General features: G+C 42.5%; 1 protein-coding gene across 2 annotated transcripts in view; it reads right to left on the minus strand.

Moving 5' to 3' along the window:
* LOC125769069 (uncharacterized) overlaps positions 1-18,742 on the minus strand; it is an 81,773-nt gene that overhangs the window by 5,085 nt on the left and 57,946 nt on the right. The window contains exons 2-9 of one of the 2 annotated variants that reach the window (XM_049437496.1): positions 11,419-11,830; positions 11,059-11,343; positions 10,490-10,965; positions 7,846-8,030; positions 4,856-5,051; positions 4,485-4,697; positions 4,165-4,395; positions 2,716-4,091 (exon numbers count right to left, since the gene is read on the minus strand). In XM_049437496.1, the coding sequence (XP_049293453.1) occupies positions 3,949-4,091; positions 4,165-4,395; positions 4,485-4,697; positions 4,856-5,051; positions 7,846-8,030; positions 10,490-10,965; positions 11,059-11,343; positions 11,419-11,830 (2,141 nt within the window). In that variant the 3' untranslated portion in view covers positions 2,716-3,948. Of the gene's footprint in view, positions 1-2,715; positions 4,092-4,164; positions 4,396-4,484; positions 4,698-4,855; positions 5,052-7,845; positions 8,031-10,489; positions 10,966-11,058; positions 11,344-11,418; positions 11,831-18,742 lie in introns of those variants that run through there. The other variant, XM_049437494.1, reaches the window with a different exon arrangement.

Below are 18,742 nucleotides of genomic sequence, written 5' to 3' on the forward strand. Positions count from 1 at the left end.
CACACACACACACACTCCCTGGATTGGTTTGAAGGAGTTCCAACTGCAGGAGCGCTTTGTACCGTTCCTAGTAGTAGAAAGCACGACGGTAAAGATGGCCGATGTGAAGAGGAAGTTCGTGTGTGCCTGTACAAGTGCTTGGGCGGGTAGTTTGAGTGATGATAGTCAAAGTGAGTGTGATAGAATTTAGAGCCAATAAGAGAGAAAGGTGGCTACAGAAAAAAATGATACAAATATATACAAGAAAGTTATACATTTACAAAGTGGAATTGAGAGCATTGGAAATGGTTTCTTTTCTGCATTAAAATCATACTTAAGGCTTACAGCTATTAAAAATAATCACAGCACTTAATTTTAATATCATACAAAACGGAACACAAAAGAGGAGAGAGAGAGAGAGAGAGAGAAAAATCCAAATTACTTTTGCTGTTTTGTGACTCCCCTTAACTAGTAGTAAGCTCAATTTCCAGCGACATGTTTCCAATAAAACTTTTCCCTTGTCGAAATTTCGCTTCTGTCAACCGTGTGGAAAAGCCATGTTTTCCACCCGTTAAGTATCGTTTCGAGTTTGAGGGCAATTTTTCGGTTGCTGCTTACGGCATTTTTTGCTTTTAATTTGTATTCATGTTCTTAAGCATCGCGTAACACGCAAATGGATTATACAGAAAACTGTCGTTATCATAAAAAAGGTGAAGTTCTTAATTATTGCACTGCTTTCACTAACACTTTATTTGTATTGCGGCAAGCAGGTCTCAATGGGAAGGAAAGGTGAATACTAAATTTAACTCTTTATTTGCTTACTATACTTTGGTGCTTTTTGGGGAGCTTAGTGCCAGTTTTCCGGAAGTGTTCCCTGGAAAATAGAAAAGCACCCTAATGGATGGTACTACACACTGTTCTACTCTTGCGTCAAGCTAGTGTTCCGGTAATTAGCTTTCTCTCTCTTATTTTACACCGATTTTAGCATATCGTGTATATTTAATTAATTTGCATCATTTTCGTAGCAATTTAACATCAGCTTTAATTATTGATTTGCTTTACCTTTCGCTTGCTTTATCATTTTCCTTTTTTACTTCTTTTTCTTACTATACTTACCTACTGTATGCTGTAAAGTGGCGCCACGTGTACCACCATTGCCGGGACCATCGAGGTAAAATAAAGAAAATAAAACAAAACTTTTCCAACACGACTGCTAACCGTGAATTTTTCTATAAAGGGGAATTTTGTTGTTGTTGTTGACTTTATACTACTCACTATGAGTTGAAGGTGTATGCCCACAGGTGTGGAGAAAAAGTTTAAAGCAAAAGTTAAACACTGCGGTGCAGTTTGTTTGTCGTGTTTTTTTTATCTAGCTTTAGCTTTATAGCAGACCGATAAAAGTGAGTGAGAGAGAGAGAAAAAGTTTTGATGCTTTTTGGAAAAATGGGATGTTCTACGCAGTGGGGATTGTGCTGCAGTTCAGACAAGTGACGGAAAACTGTACAATTAGTGTTGCAAAAATGCAAAACATCGAGCGAAAGAGCTGGAAAACTATGCGATAGAAATAGAAAAAAGCGAATAATGAATGAATTACATAAAAAGGAAGGAAAAATACATATACACAACTTAAATACTAGTAAAACAAAAGAAAAACAAAACAAAAAACAAACAAATATATACAACTTTTTTTTTACAAAAAAAAACTTTCTTTAATAGGTTGGCAGATCTATGCTTAGCTGGTTTTACGCGCGTTAAGTTGCACAATCGTTTTTGGCGAGATTGTGTTTGAACTTTTCATTTAATAGTATAGCTTTATTCATACATTTCAAATACGATATGCGGTATGGTGACCTGCCCGTCATTGGCAAAGGTAGTACGGAATGGGGTTAGGCTGCCCGGTTTTTGTGTCGGTAAATCTCATTATCTTGCCGTTTTGTTTGTGAATATTATTTCGCTTCGATATAGTGCGAAGCAATAAAATGAAGTGACAAAAAAAAACACCCAAAAGAAAAAAACAAATACAGACTACAAGTAAGAAGAAAACAAAAAGGGTAACACACGCACGAAAATGGTCATTTATATTACACAGATGTATGAAAGGGCATGTGGCATAGTTGGGTACGGAAGGTGATGGCGGTCTGGATAGCGTCTACCGGCCAGCTGTGAACTATGAGTATTTACAATGTAATGTTAAACATGTTTCTCCATGTGAGTGTGAGCGTGTGAGTGTGTGAGCAAGAAATGTTCCCAAGAGAGGGAATTGGACACAGGACAGTTGTGATAGTTTTGATAGATGATGGAAATGGTGTCCTTTTTTTGGGTGGTGTTGTTTAGGCAGTACCGTCACTCTCTATCCGCATCCAGAACCGCTGAGTATTTTTTGTTATCAAATATTTACAAACTATCCATCGAATCCCTTTTTCAGAGGCATGATGATGAGGAGTATGTTGCCGGGGTGGTTTTTTTCCTTATCATTCTTGTTCCTATTTTTTACTATATAGATTGATATTATTTGTGTTGGTGTGTGTGTGTGGTTTAAATATGTTTGAAATATAATTGTTGAGGAAGCAAAAAAAGTAGGGAAACAAACATAAACAAAAAACCCTAAATTCAAGCTCTTGTTTGTTTCATTTGCATAAAGTAACGAAAGGAAAGAAGAAGAAAATATAGAAACGAATAAACTAAAACTGAATAAATCATTTTAACATTTTTGACAGAAAAAGGAGAAGAAAAACGATATAAAAACAATAAAATAAGAAATAGATAGGTAAACAAAGCAGTAAAAAGAGAAGTAAACGAATATGAAATCGACTCTAGCAAACAAATATGGCAAACAAACATGAACCATTTGGGTTGTATATGTTTCTCTTCCTCCTTTCAACTATCCGTATCGTTGAATGTTTTCCTGTATGTTAGGCATGAAGTTGTGTATTTTGATCGATTCCGTAGTTTGTTTTTTTTTTTAAATGTGTTTGTGTATATGGAATCGATCAACATTCCGAAATGCAATCAATTCATAAAAGAAACAAAAAAATATATCGATATCCCTTTGCTATACTGCCATATTCTGATCGTACTGTGTGTGGACACCCACATTCGTCCATCCCGCATCAAGAGAGGTCCAGAATGGGAACAAAAAAAAACACAGAAAAGTGGAAGGGAGTAGCTTCCCATTTTTGTATCCGATTCCTTTCCTCTCACCCTAGGCTCTATCTACAATTAATTTACTTAAACACTGGAAAAGCTTTGCGCTATAAATTACAACATGAAAAGAATAAAACTCGTACGTGAAGTGGTGCGCACGTGGCTTAGTTAGCGGCACGGCCGGTCGCAAAGCGTTACATTGAGGTAACGTTTAAACGAGAGGGATAATAATTAAAAGATAAAACTGCCCCCAAGCGAGCAAAACTTCAGAATCATGTGGTTTTGCATTCGCTCGGAAACAGTGGAGTATTCTCATTGTGTTTTTTTGTTATCATTCGTTTGTTTGAGAAATTGGGGACCATTTTTAATCGGCATTTTCCCCCCAATTCTCCCCGTTCCATTTTAGGGGTGGAAAAACTGTTATTTTTTGGAAAACAAAAGGGAAAGAAAAGTATCCTTTTTTTTGTTCGATAGCTGACTCAAGCTGATTTCACACGATGTTGCGTGAATGCACGAGATGTAACCTAGAAGCAAGTACACGCAAGAAAAAGAAAGAAACACATAAAGAGCATAATAATGATAACGGCGAAAGGCAGTAAAAGTAGCGATCGTATGCAATATGGTAATAGTGGCCATAATGCCTCTCAATCTCGAACGAATTCTTCAAATTAGCGAATTATTAAAAAAAAAAACTTCGTTGATAACGCGTATGTATGTTTTCCCTGTGTGTGTGTGTGGAATGGTTTGATTCGTTTCCTGCTGCAAGTATGGAGCGTTGGGCATCTCCAACGCGTAACGGGACGAATATTGGGCGAATCGTTCGCCTCAGTTAATCGGTGGTAAATGATCACCGCACGTAGGGAAGTTCGGTGGCACCGGTGGTAGATCGGCAAGCGTGCCGACCTGCAGGATCAGGTTCATTCCTATCACGATGTGGAACAGGAAGTGACAATGGAACAGCCAGAATCCTGAAGATGAAGATGTAGTGTTAATAGCGTTAAGGAACGGGAAGCGTTTCCCATCTGTAGACAGTTCCTTTACCTGGATTGTCGGCACGGAATCGCAACACGACGTAACCATTGTTCGGCACGGCAATAGTGTCCTTGAGCGGTGGCAGATTGTACTGCCTGTGAAGCAAACCGCGCCGATCGAGATCGAGCGCATGCTTCAAGTTGATCTTCTTGACGTTCGAGTCCGGTGAGCGGCCGATACCGATCACGTTGTACGCGTAACCGTGCAGATGGAACGGATGGCTCAAATTCGGTTGTTGGACTGTAGCGGGGGGTGGGAATTGAAAAGGAAAAGAAAATAAGTAAAATATCTACAACGCAATTTGGCACTTCTTCCCAGCAATTATATACCTTCATCGACAAGAACGACCTCCACGATGGCATTCAGCGGTATGTCGACCTTGTGGGTACACATACAGTTAGCACCACAATCGGCCGGTCGATTGTCACCGTTACAGAACTGCTCCGGATTGATGTCGTCGAACTGTGACAGTAGTGGGGCCGGTGCAGACAGATACGAAATCTCGTCGATCAGCGAAATGACATGATCACCAGTGGGAGCGACTGGAAACAATCAAACGCAAAGCACGAAGAAAAAGAACGAATCAAAGTTAGAAAGAAATTTCGGAAACAATTTTCCTCCTCTGGGGGAGTTTTTTTGAAGGGGTTTTTGTCTTCTACGCCATCGAAAGCAAAACCTTTCACAAATCATTCATACTCACCAAGGAATCGGTTGTACGTGTTCGGCTGGAAGAGTTCCTCCGGGCGGTAGAGATAGAAGCGGAACGGTAGGAAAATCTTAACGTCCGGTTTTTCCTGCAGCAGCGCACGGTCAATTTCCTTCGCGTTCTTCAACTGGCTCACACAGATGGCATCGTCCCGCTGGACATTGCACTGAGCGTCGAGTGGATTCATGACCTGCCCGACGTTGAACAGTGACGAGTTTTTTTGTTTTGTTTTTGGGGATGCGTTTTTTTTTGTGTGAACGTGTTTGCGCGTTCGGTACATGTGATTTTTTGTTTGAGATTGTGGTGAACATTGAACGGGGTTTTCGTTTCGTTCGTATAGATGAGGAAGAGAAAAGCCAATCGATTAAGATACGGATCCGGGTTATTGTAGGGTTTTTTTTCATGAGTGGCGAAGGTCAATGTTTGTTTTTTTTGGTGGGAAGAATGCGACAACGATAAGAAGGGGGAAAAAATCGATCAAGTATAATACGAAGTGAATAGGGCGACAATGAAGATTCCGGTAGTTTGATATAGCTCCACATATTGTGGACATAAGATTCTTCGCTACTGAGGACTCCTTTGAAAATGGTCCTTTCATGAGGTGATCACTAAACTGAACCAACAGAAGCTTGTTTTCACTTGGTTTAAAACAATAGTTTCTCTATTTAAACATGACAAAAGGAGCAACTTCATTTCAAACTCCTCTTTGCAAGGGATAAAGGACACAGGTAATCAGTTTCCCTGCTCACATAAAGTTTCTGTAATCCGAAACAAACAAACCTCACTAAGCATATGTATAATAAATTCGGTCGGAAATGTTTCACGCCATTCGTATCGCTTCCGGCAAAAGGATCCTTCGGGTGTTGGATTAAAAGGATATTTCCGTTGCCACCTTACTACCTTGCAAGCGTATGGAAGAGGTCAACGTGACTGTTCTGAAAGACGATAAAGGGTCCATCGGCTTTAACAAATGGAAATACCGTCCATTTATCTATCTCGAGAGGGGTTTTGTTTCACACATGCATGAAATAATGGTCACCGGTGTGAATAAGGCCCAGAAAGGAAGTTCGTTCGCGAAACGATTCGTTACCAGCAGCTTCGATTAATTAGCTGTCAGCTGGCCGGCCAAAGCTGGAGTGCGACTCCAAGCTTCCATCCGTTCGATCGTTCGGTCGGTTTTATTTCTCTCGAAATAGTCAGCACGCTACGAGGATGAAACGGTTATCAGGATTACTATGAACAAGGTTAATCTATTTGACTTTCTGCTAGTGGAGCAAGACCTAGGGGCTGCTTGTAGGGTATTTTTCTTCTCGACAGGACTGACCATTATCCACACAGCAAGTTCTTCGCAACCAGATAACCTAGATCAGCCAGAAAGCAGCTCAAGATAAACGGGGGGAAAAATCGCATTAATCCCAAGATCTTTTGGGAGCTTTTGATGAAATTCGGGACTCGGCACCGGATATTAATGGCGCGTTTTGGATGCCGCATTACAGGTGTAATAATTAATTCACAATCACTTACCCACTTTTAGCGTGTGCGTTCGCGCAAAAGTGTTCATCTACGTTCGTGGGAAACGCAGCATTTGCTTCGAACCCCCACGGTTCCGTAGGTGGTATTCCAGGAATTAAAGGAGAAGCCTTCGCTTAAGGGCGTACGGAGCTTAAGAGGTTAGAGGCAAATGTTTCCTCTATTCTTTTCCACTGTTTCCTCTGTTTCTTTTTCCAGTAAACCCGTTCGTAATGTGCATTAACGGCCTAAACGGATAAAGCGTTTGGAAGAAGAGTATATCCTAAGGCGCTTTACTAAGAAATTTATCCCGTCCTCGTTGTCAGTACGCTATAGTAATGGTGGAGATTTTCATCTGCTGCAATGCATATTTTTTACATACATTTTCCAATGAAGGGAAAGAACAAATCTTTGTACAAGAAAGTATTGTTTTTGTTTTTGGTTGTTGCTAAACATTCTACTTATATCACAATATTTTACAGTATATTACATGAAAGTAAGAAATAAAAAAATATAGTAAATAGTGATACATTTGTACAAATTGTGCTCTTGAGGTATATTGAAAGGGAAGATATCTACACAATGCGGTGGAAAGATGAATATCATACACAACAAAGATGAAACTCTTCACAGATTTTGAAGAAACACACGCACTGGGCGGAGAAGACACTACAAAACCCCCTAAAGGGACATTGTAAGTGGTAAAGGATTATTTACAACCACTTTGGCAGAGCATCGAATCGATCACTGCCGAATAATCCCACTGCGGAAAGATAGCTTTTTTTTAAAGAATAAAAAAAAACGGAAGCTTGTGGGGGGAATAAAACAAACAATGGATGAGAAAGATTCCAGACAAAGTGTTGAAGAAGTAAAAAAAAAATACAGAAAACGGAAGGAGGAAAGAAGAGACAATAAACATTTCGGGAAAAAAAAGGGAAATAAAGCGGTCGTGTGATAAAACATTTACAAAAGTAACACACAAATGTCACCAGAAATGGGGTAGAATGGCCAAATTGAAGTGGTAAAGATAAGCGTGCGTATGTGTGTGTGTATGTGTGTGAAAATAAAATATCAAACAAAAGTAGAGGTTGAAGGAGGTAAATGGGCCGGCCGTGCTCACGACACTGTACAAACAGTGAAATATTTACAGAAACACAAAAGGTCAAGCCCAATATTTTTTTTCTTGTGATACGAAGGAGCAAGAGGGTTTTTTGAATGTTGGTATTGTTGGCAGTATTTTGGAAGCAATAAGATGGGTGAAAGAGTACAATAAAACATATAAACACACACGCACACGCGGAGACAGGGAAATGGATGATGGGGAAAATAGATCTTCCCCTTTCAAGTAGAGATTGGTGTGACGTGCTCCCCCATCAGGATATGGACGAACACAGGGCAAGGTGGGAAGGAAGGTTTTATGTTTTTATGGTGATTGATGGCAAGTGTGTATGTGGTGGGGGTCTGTGGCTACTTACAACGCCCTGCGGAAGACCGACATCGTACGTTGGTGGCGGTGAGGCTGGTTGGTACGGTCCACGGGCATACCGAAGGATGGCCAGCTGCTGTGCACGCTTGATACCGCATTCGCCGAGTCCTCTCAGCTGGATCCAGTACGCACCGACCGGTTGGTCTGCGGTGATGACGAAATCGTAACGTTCTCCTGTGAAGTTGTGAAGTGACCCGCACTTAGTTAGTAATGAACTCGCCAGTTTAGCTTGATGGGTAGTGTATTAGAGATCCGATCTAAATTACATGAATGGTTAAGATAGATGTAGGAAACAGCTACAGGTAGTCAACCAGAGACTACACTATTATAGTGGAGACCGGGGAGATCTCGGTCCTATTACGTTTCATATGGACATTTAAAAAATCAGCTTCCTACTATGTTCGTATTGCATTCCGCGTTTTGGGCGATTTTTTTAACGAAAATTATTGAAAAAAGGTGAAAAAGGTATTTGAAGATATTTTGAACAAATTAGAACTTAATCGATTTGTAAAGTTGTAAATTTTTATCTTGCGAATATGCGCGAAAGAAGCACTTTATCTCTTGGGACTACCTCTTACTCTAATATTATGGTCAATGCATATTTTTTATTAGGAACGGACAAGCCGTATCAAGATTTACTTTAAAATAATTTTAATTTAAACCACATATTCGAGTCAGTCAGTCCTTGAGACTAAGGTAGGACCGTTCTTGATGGGATTTGATACTCAATCCTATTATGTGGAACTGGCGCCTTTTATCACATACACCACTGGTCCATCAATGAAGAGCTAATATCACAGTAAAAACACAATCCGTTAAATGCAACTCTTTTTTTTAATGTATCTCTTTGATATGCATCATATAAAAAGCGAACTCCACCTGAAGTTGTAGCCAACAGGTGAAACTAGTTATTGGCTTTTATTAAATTGTGTTGCATTAGTTTTGCGGGTGGTATTTTATTACCCGCCACCCGATACCATCTGGATACTTTCAAGCCAAGTAATCCAATAAAAGACCAGAGAGGATAAGGACTTGTTTTGTGATTGCGCAGCGCTCGGTAAAACAATCCGAGATCAAAAACTTTCCACAAGCGGTCTTACAAATCATACGACGACTATGGTGGGTGTGGAAGGAGGAAGGAAGGGAAGGGAAGAGATGTGGGTTGCATGGTTTGTTGCACCTATAATAGAAATAATTTCTCTCTTTCTGTCTTCTTTTTTGCAATGTAGGATAACTTCGGTACTGCACTTTAGGTACACCGCTCGGTACATCAAACGAACCGGACACGGTCAGAAGTACCCTCCACGCCAGTGTGTAAGAAGACACTGCCGTCGTACACGTTGGCATCCTTGGTCCGGTTCCGAACGCTTCGTTGTGCATACCAATGAGACCTTGCGCTGGGTGGTTTAGTTTTTCCAGCACAGTTTTCTGTGGCTGTAGGAGCTACTCTAAAGACAAAAGCTTCGGAAGTTTCCCTTTTTTTCCTACGTGTCGTGGGTATGTTGGTGTTTTACCTTTTTTTTGGGTTTAGTTTGAGTTTCTAATGCAACAAATTGCATCGGATTATACGGTGGAGGGTGTGTGCATTGCAAGCCAAAACGTTTCTTCAACCACTGTTCAATGAATGAAGCCAAAAATTGATTCCGTGTGTCTTATTCACATTCAAGACGCACATACACCAGAAAAGTTCCATTTATTCGCCACGAATTGATTTCTACCTTTTTGGGTAATTTGTGGAAACAAAATCGTGACTCAGTATATGTACTCTATGGTGAAAAAATTTACAAAAAAAAAGAAAAAAGATAAAATAACAAGCAACATAGCGTTTCATACGACCAATCCCATCGAATCCACCCTTACCTAGTGGCTAGTAATTTGGTACGGTCCGGTAAAGGTCGAATCAAGCGTTCCCAGCTATGCCATTCACCTTGACAGTGAGCTGCTTGCTGAGGGGAGCTTTTTATTTCTTCTAGCAATGAATTTTTAAGACCCTTCCATCTTCAAAAGATTCGAGTGTGTACTGAATGCCAAAATCACGCACTCACCACTCGTGAGTAGTAGTGAAAAGAAAAGTGCCAAAACGGAATGGACGTCAAACACGGAAGCACCCTCCATGAAACGCCTCCATGACCCACTGCCCTTTTCCACTCGATATGGGTGGTGTTTGAAGGGGAGGGTGTTTTTTGGAGGAGGATCAGTTGGTGGGGAGTGAAATTTGGCAGGGTGCGGCACGAGTAATTGATTACAAACAAACTGACGCCATTGAAGCCGCCAGTCATTGTGAATACATTCAATGGACGGTATACACGCAGGTAACGAAACTCTATTAGCCAAAGAAAACATTCCTTTGGTGCTTAAGAGGATATTGTTTTTAGTCACATGTAATTTGATTAAATTGATCATCGGCCATGTGAATTAAAATGGCATTGCTTTAAGAGACATTTTCTCATTGTTGCCATAAAGAGCTATAAATTACTATTTCCTACACTACTAATTCCATTTTCGCCATCTATCGAGCGGTAGCAGCACTATGAATATTAATTAATTAATTTGTAAGTGTAGTAAACTTTATAAAATCAAAGCAATTGGATAAAACAGTCTTACCAAAAATTCAACTACAACGAATCGCTTACCTGAGAACGAGATAATGGTGTTAACTTGCACCGGATGTACCGGCTCACCGTCGGTAGCGATGACCGTGAGTGCGTGTCCCTCGATGGTAACCTGGGCCGGACAGACGGAGGCAAAGGCGTTGATCATGCGGAACCGATACCGACGTCCGGGCGTGATGGTGAAGATTTCCAGCGGCGTGTTCGTCATGAAGCCGGTGTTCGGATCACGGAACTGACCCTTACCGTTGATCAGCAGCGACTCAGGATCCTGACCGGTGTTAACAGCCAGACGACCCGGATAACGCTCAGCGGCGTCCTCGTGCAGCCAGTCGCTTACCAGCATAATGTGCGTGGTCAGATCGAAATCGTACAGATGTGAGTTGGGATCGCGCGATGGTGGCTGACGTACGACGATGCTGCCGTACAGACCGTCCAGCTTCTGCAGACCGGTATGTGCATGCCAGAAGTGTGTTCCCGCATTTCCTGTCCATTGGTAACTGGTGGTAGAAGGTAAAACAAAACGGGAGGATGGTTTTGATTTTGATCGCCTTTTGTTGCTGAACATCCAGAATCGAGCGGGATGTACTTACCGGAAGGTGTTGCCCTGCTGAATCGGACACTGTGTGACGAATGGTACACCGTCGTAGTACTGTGTGCCACGCTGCCAGATACCGTGCCAGTGAATCGTCAACTCCATACCCTCCATGTGGTTCTCGACGTCGATCACAACGCGATCGTTCTCGCACACCTGGATGGACGGTCCGGGGATCATACGGTTCACGGTGAGGATACCACGCTCGACACCATCGGCCAGAACGCACTGACAGTGGCTCCAGACGGTGTTGGTAGCGTTCGGTGTGCAAACCTGGCAGGCTCTGCAAACACAAAAACGGAGAAAAATGTTCATATGATGGCTTCACGTTTGATTCCCATGTCCCAGTTAAACTTACGCTCCAAGTACGGTGTAGTACTCAACGGTGAAGTGGTAGTAGCAAATCCTTGGTGGTTCTCCCTCACGACAGGCACGCGCACACTCGTCCGGGGCCGAGAGACTGGGGTTGCGCCGTAGTTCGGCCGTCGCACTGGTGCTAAAGTCCAGATGACGAAACGGCGACCGTGGGTTCGGGTTGGCAATGGACGGAAAGCCACTGTTAAGGGCAGCCGACGATACGGTCGGCGCCTTGCGGGAACCGCTGCTCAAGGGCAGTGCGGATGGGCCCGCGACCGGTTTCAGGCTCGGCACGGATGGGTGCGTTTGCAGCAGACCATGTGTCGCCTGGTAAAAGTTCTTGCTCGGTGGCTCCGTCAGGTGTGAACTCCACCATGATGAGGCCGGTGTCTGATCGTGTCCGAAGGATTCATCTGCGAAGAAAAAGGTGGAAAGATGGAAAATTGAATTTAGTTGCACTCTTTAAAAAATTTCCGTGATGTCGTCACCATGTTGGTGTTGCAGCACATTGTATTTGGGGAACAAAAAAAGCAAACTTCCCAACAGCTCTAAAAGCACCCATTTATTCACGACAAAAGCCAGAGATTTGCCTTTCACACCATCAGTCGTCCGACGAGTCGTGCATGTGAATTTATTGATCAATATGTATGCCCGCATGCAAGTGCATCCCACATATGCACCCGGAGTGGTTTCGATGCTAGCTGTGAGTTCCCACGTGTCTTAGCAATCCAAAAAATAACACATACACAACCACTCTAAGCTGCAATCTGCATGCATAACGTGTGCTAGTCTAACCAGTCGTTTGTTCGGATGTCTCAGTACCATGGTAGTGGATTCCCACCCTGCTCAATGCTGAATGGAAACAAATCCAGCACATTGACTAGCTGCATAACAACAACCTCATGCTGGGAATGCAACACTCGCACTCGCGATCTATTGGCAAATGCACGCGATAGAAATTGTGGCACCCACTTTTTTGTGTGGCTCCTTTTTGTTTGTTTTGTTTGCTTGCTTGCAGCTGAGCGAAGATGTGGTAGCTCCGATTGAAATTGACATTTTGTTGGGGAGTGCCATTTGCTTCGTCTAAGCCATTCATCTCAGCTGTACGAGTGCTGGTGAAGGTACCATAAGGCCTTGACATTGCGAAATCCATCTTGTGTTTGATGCTTTGCTTTGTACGTGTTTTGACGCAAAACAGCATTCGATGCGTGATGTGAGGTACGCAGCTTCCTGGTCATGAGATGAAGCAACTGTCTGAAACTGATATTGCATACAAGAGGTATTTGCTTTTGTTGTGGTCCACCTACTACATTTTATTTCTTATCTTTATATTTTCATATTTTTTAAGTTTTCTTCATGTTTTACTAAAAATATGATCTCTTTCATCTCTCTTTTTTCTTGGCTTAACGGCCTTTAAGGTCACGCCGGCCACTTCTGGCTTACTAGACTTATTTTTACCACGTAGCAGGATAGTCACTCCTTGCTGTGGGGGACGGTACGGATGAGATTTGATACCCAGTCCTGTCGGATGGAACCGGCGCCATTTATCACATTCATTACCGGGCCACCCCTCAAGTACTTATTAAAGCGTTTTAATGAAAGCAGTAATCCAATGCATAATCATGTAAATCTTTTTAAGCGATGCAAACATTTAACATGCAATACAGTAAAATCCAATTGTTAATACCTTCGCTTTGCCCTTCTGGGTTCGATATTTAAGGCATTGTAATAGCAGTCACGGGTAATCATGTCGACCGAGCGAAAACTTAAACTCCTATTAAAGTAATTCGTTCCCGTGTACAACATTGGTGTTGAGGGACCAACAAAGAATTTCGAACGAAAAAAAAAAAAAAATTAAGCACACACTCCACCCCAACATCCTGTAAAAGGCAACGGAACTGCCAGATCGAAAGGTCAGCAGTAACGATCGGTACGGATTTGGTGTTGGATTGGAATCATTTTTCATCCAATCAATGGTCAACCGTTTTGCGAGAATTTTCCCACCCGACAACGTGTACCGGGAGAGATGGTATGGAGCAGCTCGATTCGTCAGAAGAAGAAAAAATCTAACCCAGCACCAAAATCGCAGTAACCGTAAAAGTTCCGTACGTATTTCGATTCGATTACGGATACATATTCCTTTCCTCGGGTTTGTTGGTGGGTTTACGGTGAGCAACACCGTCTACTCGGAACCATAGTATGGACGATAAATTATACTTTGTGCCCAAAAAAAACCCACCCAAGGTTTTGGCCGATGTTGAACGGGAAAAAAGGGAATGGCGAAGGGGGAATAGGGCATCAAAATGGTGTAGGTGTTGGCGTACACGCGTATCGGTACGGATCAGCACGTAAAGGGAACACGATTCACGGTCCAATATCTTCTGGATTGGATCGAGGAAGTCGAAGCTGCTGCACGGCATGGTTGGATGGAAAATGTCAATGTTTGCCATTGAAATAGCTTCCACTCTGTCCCTTTTTGGCCATCAACCACCCGAAGCTGTTAGAACGTTAGATTACTCAGTGAGCTGGTGGTACTGGTTTGGTGGAATTGATGAAATTTTAGACATTCTGGGACCGGCAAAAAGGGCAACCGCGCACAGTGTGGAGTAGCGCACAGCCCAGCCCGATACCTGAGCGAATGTTTCATCGGAAAACCTTCCATCAACACGCAACGTTGGCGTTCTCTCTCTGTGTGTGCCGCGGCACGGTTGTGTCATTCCCGCACCAATAAATTGCACAATATGCGACGACCTTTGGTTGGGGCACTGTTGCCACGGTGTCCTACTTGTTGGATGTTGTCAAACTGGCAACACTATTCTTGCACTGTGCGGGTTGGTGTATATCAATTTTTGGGTGAGTTTTCGAGATCATATTCACAAGCTGGACGATATAATTTATGCTAACGATCCGTTTTGCAGCAACCCCAGAAGCGGACGAGAGAAATGAACACTTTGGACCGAGTTGTCTGACGCACATAAGTCACAGGTACGGCCAATCGTTAGGAACACTTTCGTCCATTTGCATTTATTGCGCAGAGGATACTTGCTAGAAATATATTTCTCCGTAGCATGTAGAAATTCTTCAACTGCTACCCTCAAACCGTAGATGATGTTTGCTCACCAACCAGAACCATCATCAAAACCAAAGCACGTAGAGCGTACGCCATCGGATCAATATTTCACCTGCAGAAATTGCAAGTTGAGCATTAGTTTAGCCAGAAACAGGCAACAGATGCAACTTGCAGGGTAGATATTTCATCGACAACCGGAGGCAACATTATAAACTTTGCCAGTCGCTCCTGTGATCGCAAGGACAGTAATGCACAATGGCGCTTTACCACCAAAATAGGCAAAGTTTAGCTGGGATTGATTTTTGAGACCCAATCCCGGACGGAAGATAAATTGACAGGCTTAAAACTTTGCTGTTAGACCATTGGAGCCAAATAGTTATTGCAGGGGGTTTTGTTTATGCCAGTATTACCAAAAGTTGCTTCAATGTTAAAGCCCTGTTCGGGGTTTTCCCAATATCAGCTTGTATCGGTGGAAAATGTAAAACCTTCCACGTTTGCAATATTTTCTGTGACGATAAAGTTTGTCCCCCAATCGACGGACCTTAACCACCGGGTGGGTTCATTAGGTTGGCCATTTTTTTTCTTCTTCTGTTATTATTGCAGGAATTGCTGATTTACGACAATTTTCATCGTCGCAATCGACGGAAGGAAGTTTGTTTAACATAAATGCAACGTTAGGGATGCCGGTAGCCTCGTTTAAATGTTTGCGTGCGTGACGGACACAAATGTGCCAACTTGCAAATGGCCGTGTGTTGGCGTTGATCGGCAGGATCGGAAGGGGGGGCATGGACTTTAGGAGGGTGTTTAACGATTTCCATTCTGCCGATTGGGTCGGTTTTGGAAATGGAGAAGAAATATTTTCACCACTTTTTTGTTTGCGAATTGTTTTTATGGCTTTTATTTGCTTTAACAATTGGACACAACACTGGAATGTAATTTTACTACAACATTTTTTATCCTTTAAAATTTATAACCATTAATTTAAACATCTTAAACATAGCAAACAACCAATTTGAAACAATTGAGATTTTTTTTAGCTTTTATGTTGCTTTTATTATTTGTCTTTAAGCATAACAAACCATATTTATTTTATGCGTAAAATATTGCAAATGTTTTATTTTTATCAACAACAAAAATGAAACATAAAAACCCAAATAAATTAAGCAAACATGTCAGCAACAAAAAAAGTTCAATTGTAAATAACACGTCGAGTGTTTATTTGTTTTGCGATATTGTTCCATTCACCCCGCATGCATAATTACTAACACTAACACCACGGTGTACTAACAAGTGTTACATGTTTGGCCAGTTAAATGGACACATAACAGTTAAGCCACAAAACACGGGATAGAAATTAAACACCATACCGGAGTCTTTTAAGTGAAATCGATCCACTCGACAGCCACCAGGATGCACCGATGCGTGCGAACTTGTAACGCAATGGCATGTTTGGCGATCGTCACCAAATGCTTACCGATGCGAACAAACCCGATCCGGTTAGCACAATTTGTGGCGCACACGGTGGCGCGGGTAACAAAACATACCACAACCGTGTGGATGGGGAAGGGAAAACCGGAGGAAAGGGAGGGCGAGGGCAGGGCAAAATGGCAAAATGGCAGTGCGGCATCACAGAAATATCACATTCCTGACCGGGCTGTTTCGATCGATGAGGTGAAGTAATCGGACCGCAATTGCAGGAAATTGATTTAATTGGCACCGCGGTGTGGTACCCGCTGCAACTGCCATTGAATGCAACTGACTGAATGCATTGCGTCGTCATCGGGTGGCAGGTAGCGGCGCAGCAGAGTGGGGTTTGTTTTTCGCGCATTGAACTCTCCTGGGTCAGCTGATTATGCGAGACAAACACTTTTCAAAGAGAGGTTCGGCAACGAGTGTTGTGTGTTGTCAATGTAAAGTATTTGCTCTATTTTTTTTTAAATGCGTCCTCACATCCGGAAACCGTTTGAATGAGGAGTTTTGTAAAGCTTGCAACTTCAGCACTATTTTCTACGACAGTTTTCGCTTTGCCAGGCCGATGGAGTTGAAATCAAACGTGAAATAAGAAGCGTCGTAATTGATACGTTCGGCAAATTGGAAATGATCCAATTTGAGGTCATAAATTGAATTCCGTAAGCTTTTCCTTGAAGGTTCGGACACAAATTGCAGTGGAAGCCCCATTTGTGAACGGTGCGGGCGCAGGCGTTAGCACTTTAAATTATGCGCACGGTGTGAATAGTGGAGTGAAAAAATAAAGACTACTAAAGTGAGCTGAAAATGAAATATGTGTTGTCCGTAGCCGAAGGTACAATCACCTAGCGCCCTGCGTTTTTTTTTATGACAGACTTGACGATTGTGTGGTACCGCCTGCACAAGCAAAACCCCAACCCGCCTGTATTCATTTGCGCGAGGCAATTTTTTTACTTGTTGCTTCTCTACGACGTCGAGCTTCGGCTATCGGCAAGGGCAACAATGCAGGAAGTAGAAGCTGGCCTGTCAAACGTAAATCAATTCCATGCCAGCGTTCGTAGGGGTTTTGATTGAGGGGTTCGAAATGTATCAGGGCGCCACACATTCAAAGGCGTCCACACAAGTGCACTCGATCATTCCGCCCCCTCCCCCCACAAGGATTCCGGGACTACACCGGAAAACGATATCTTCGGGGCAGGGTGTCGTCTAATTAAGCGGCCCGGGATCGCAAACCTCGGAAACGCATTTCCGCGGTTCCCAGGGTCAGATGGGGTCGCCCGGGTACAAGTGGTCGGTCGTTTTAATTGGGAGTGATTGAGTAGTCGGGTTCAGATCCGCACACGATCCGGGTGAAGAATTCTTCTCTGCAGAAAAAAAGTGAACCGATTGATACCCAACTTAGACCCTTTGAGGTCGGCCCCTCCATTATGTGTTATGTAAATTGTAAAACCGGGAAGTGATTCAAAGCACATCCGCGATCACAACAATTTGCACACATTGTATGGCGCGGGAATTATACGTCTCTTTAAAAAGGGATACAAAAAAACGAATTATTACCTACTCCAGACATGTGTGCTCAAACATTGCGTTACAGACAAATGTTTTTTGCGCTTTTGCCAAACCGTACTGTCGATCGGGCTGAGTGGTTGCTTAATTAATGAGAATTTGTGCGCGGTTCGACTTCGCTGCGGTTATTTCGATATTTTGCGCAGTTTTCTGTCTGGCCACGAGTACTTGTAATAATTAATGAAATTTCGATTGAAACGTAATTAAATTTCGATCTACATTTGATGTTTGTTGCGGGCGGCTGTGGAAGACCCCGGTGCGTGCTGCACCGCAGCGGTGTGGATGGATGTTGAATAACCGTAAAGCGTGCAAGAGGCTTATGCTTAAATCAGTAAAGATTTGCCAAAAAGCGAAAAAAAGAAGAAGCTCTGTCCAAATATGATGGTGGAGTTGTTTTTTTTTGCTTGCCTATTCGACTGATCCGTACTAAAATTGGGCGATGCATTGCCGATCGGTTGGTTGGAAAATGGAACGGCTCGTATCGAATTGACCGATTCGCAGAAATAGCACCTTTCAATCATAACTCAATCATCTTCACCGCAAATAAATGGAATAAAGAAAAATACATTTAACGCAGGTAAAAAAAATATTGCGAGAGATAGAGAGAGAGAGAGAGATCATCATTCGTGATGATGTTCGCTTTTCCGCTCGGTATATGACCGAGTCATGAGATGTGTTTGACCCTCTGCCCCCCAACCAAAACTATTGCAACAAGGCACACGAATTGAAATTTCAGGTGTTGCATGTGTGTGTGTGTGTGTGTCTGTAGCATGCAAAATGCACTCAAATGGAGTTGAGTCCTTCACAAAGGATCAACAGCGAGTGTGCAGCGATTTTCACCGAATTTCCACACGAGAAAACACATGTCTGCCTTCCTCGCCAGCTAAATGGTACAGGTTGCTAAAACGCGGAGTGAAACATTGGGTACACCTATCATTTCGCGGACAGTGTATTGTGCGGGAAATTGGAAAATCCTCTGTTGGAAAATTAAATTTATTTTATACATTTATTGAGCTGGGTTCGTGGCGGGGATGCGATTGCAAACGGTTTTTTTTGGTTGTTGTTTGTGTTACGATGTGCGATCATTTTCCGTTGATGATGGTGTCAAAATCACACAATCAAATGTAGATTGAAAAATTCAATAATGTTCGTATGTATGGCACACAATTATTGTAATATGAAACTGACGGTTTACGTTGGATGTTGTGGATTGATTGAAAGC

Source organism: Anopheles funestus, chromosome 3RL, assembly GCF_943734845.2.
Source record: "Anopheles funestus chromosome 3RL, idAnoFuneDA-416_04, whole genome shotgun sequence".
Taxonomy (NCBI): domain Eukaryota; kingdom Metazoa; phylum Arthropoda; class Insecta; order Diptera; family Culicidae; genus Anopheles; species Anopheles funestus.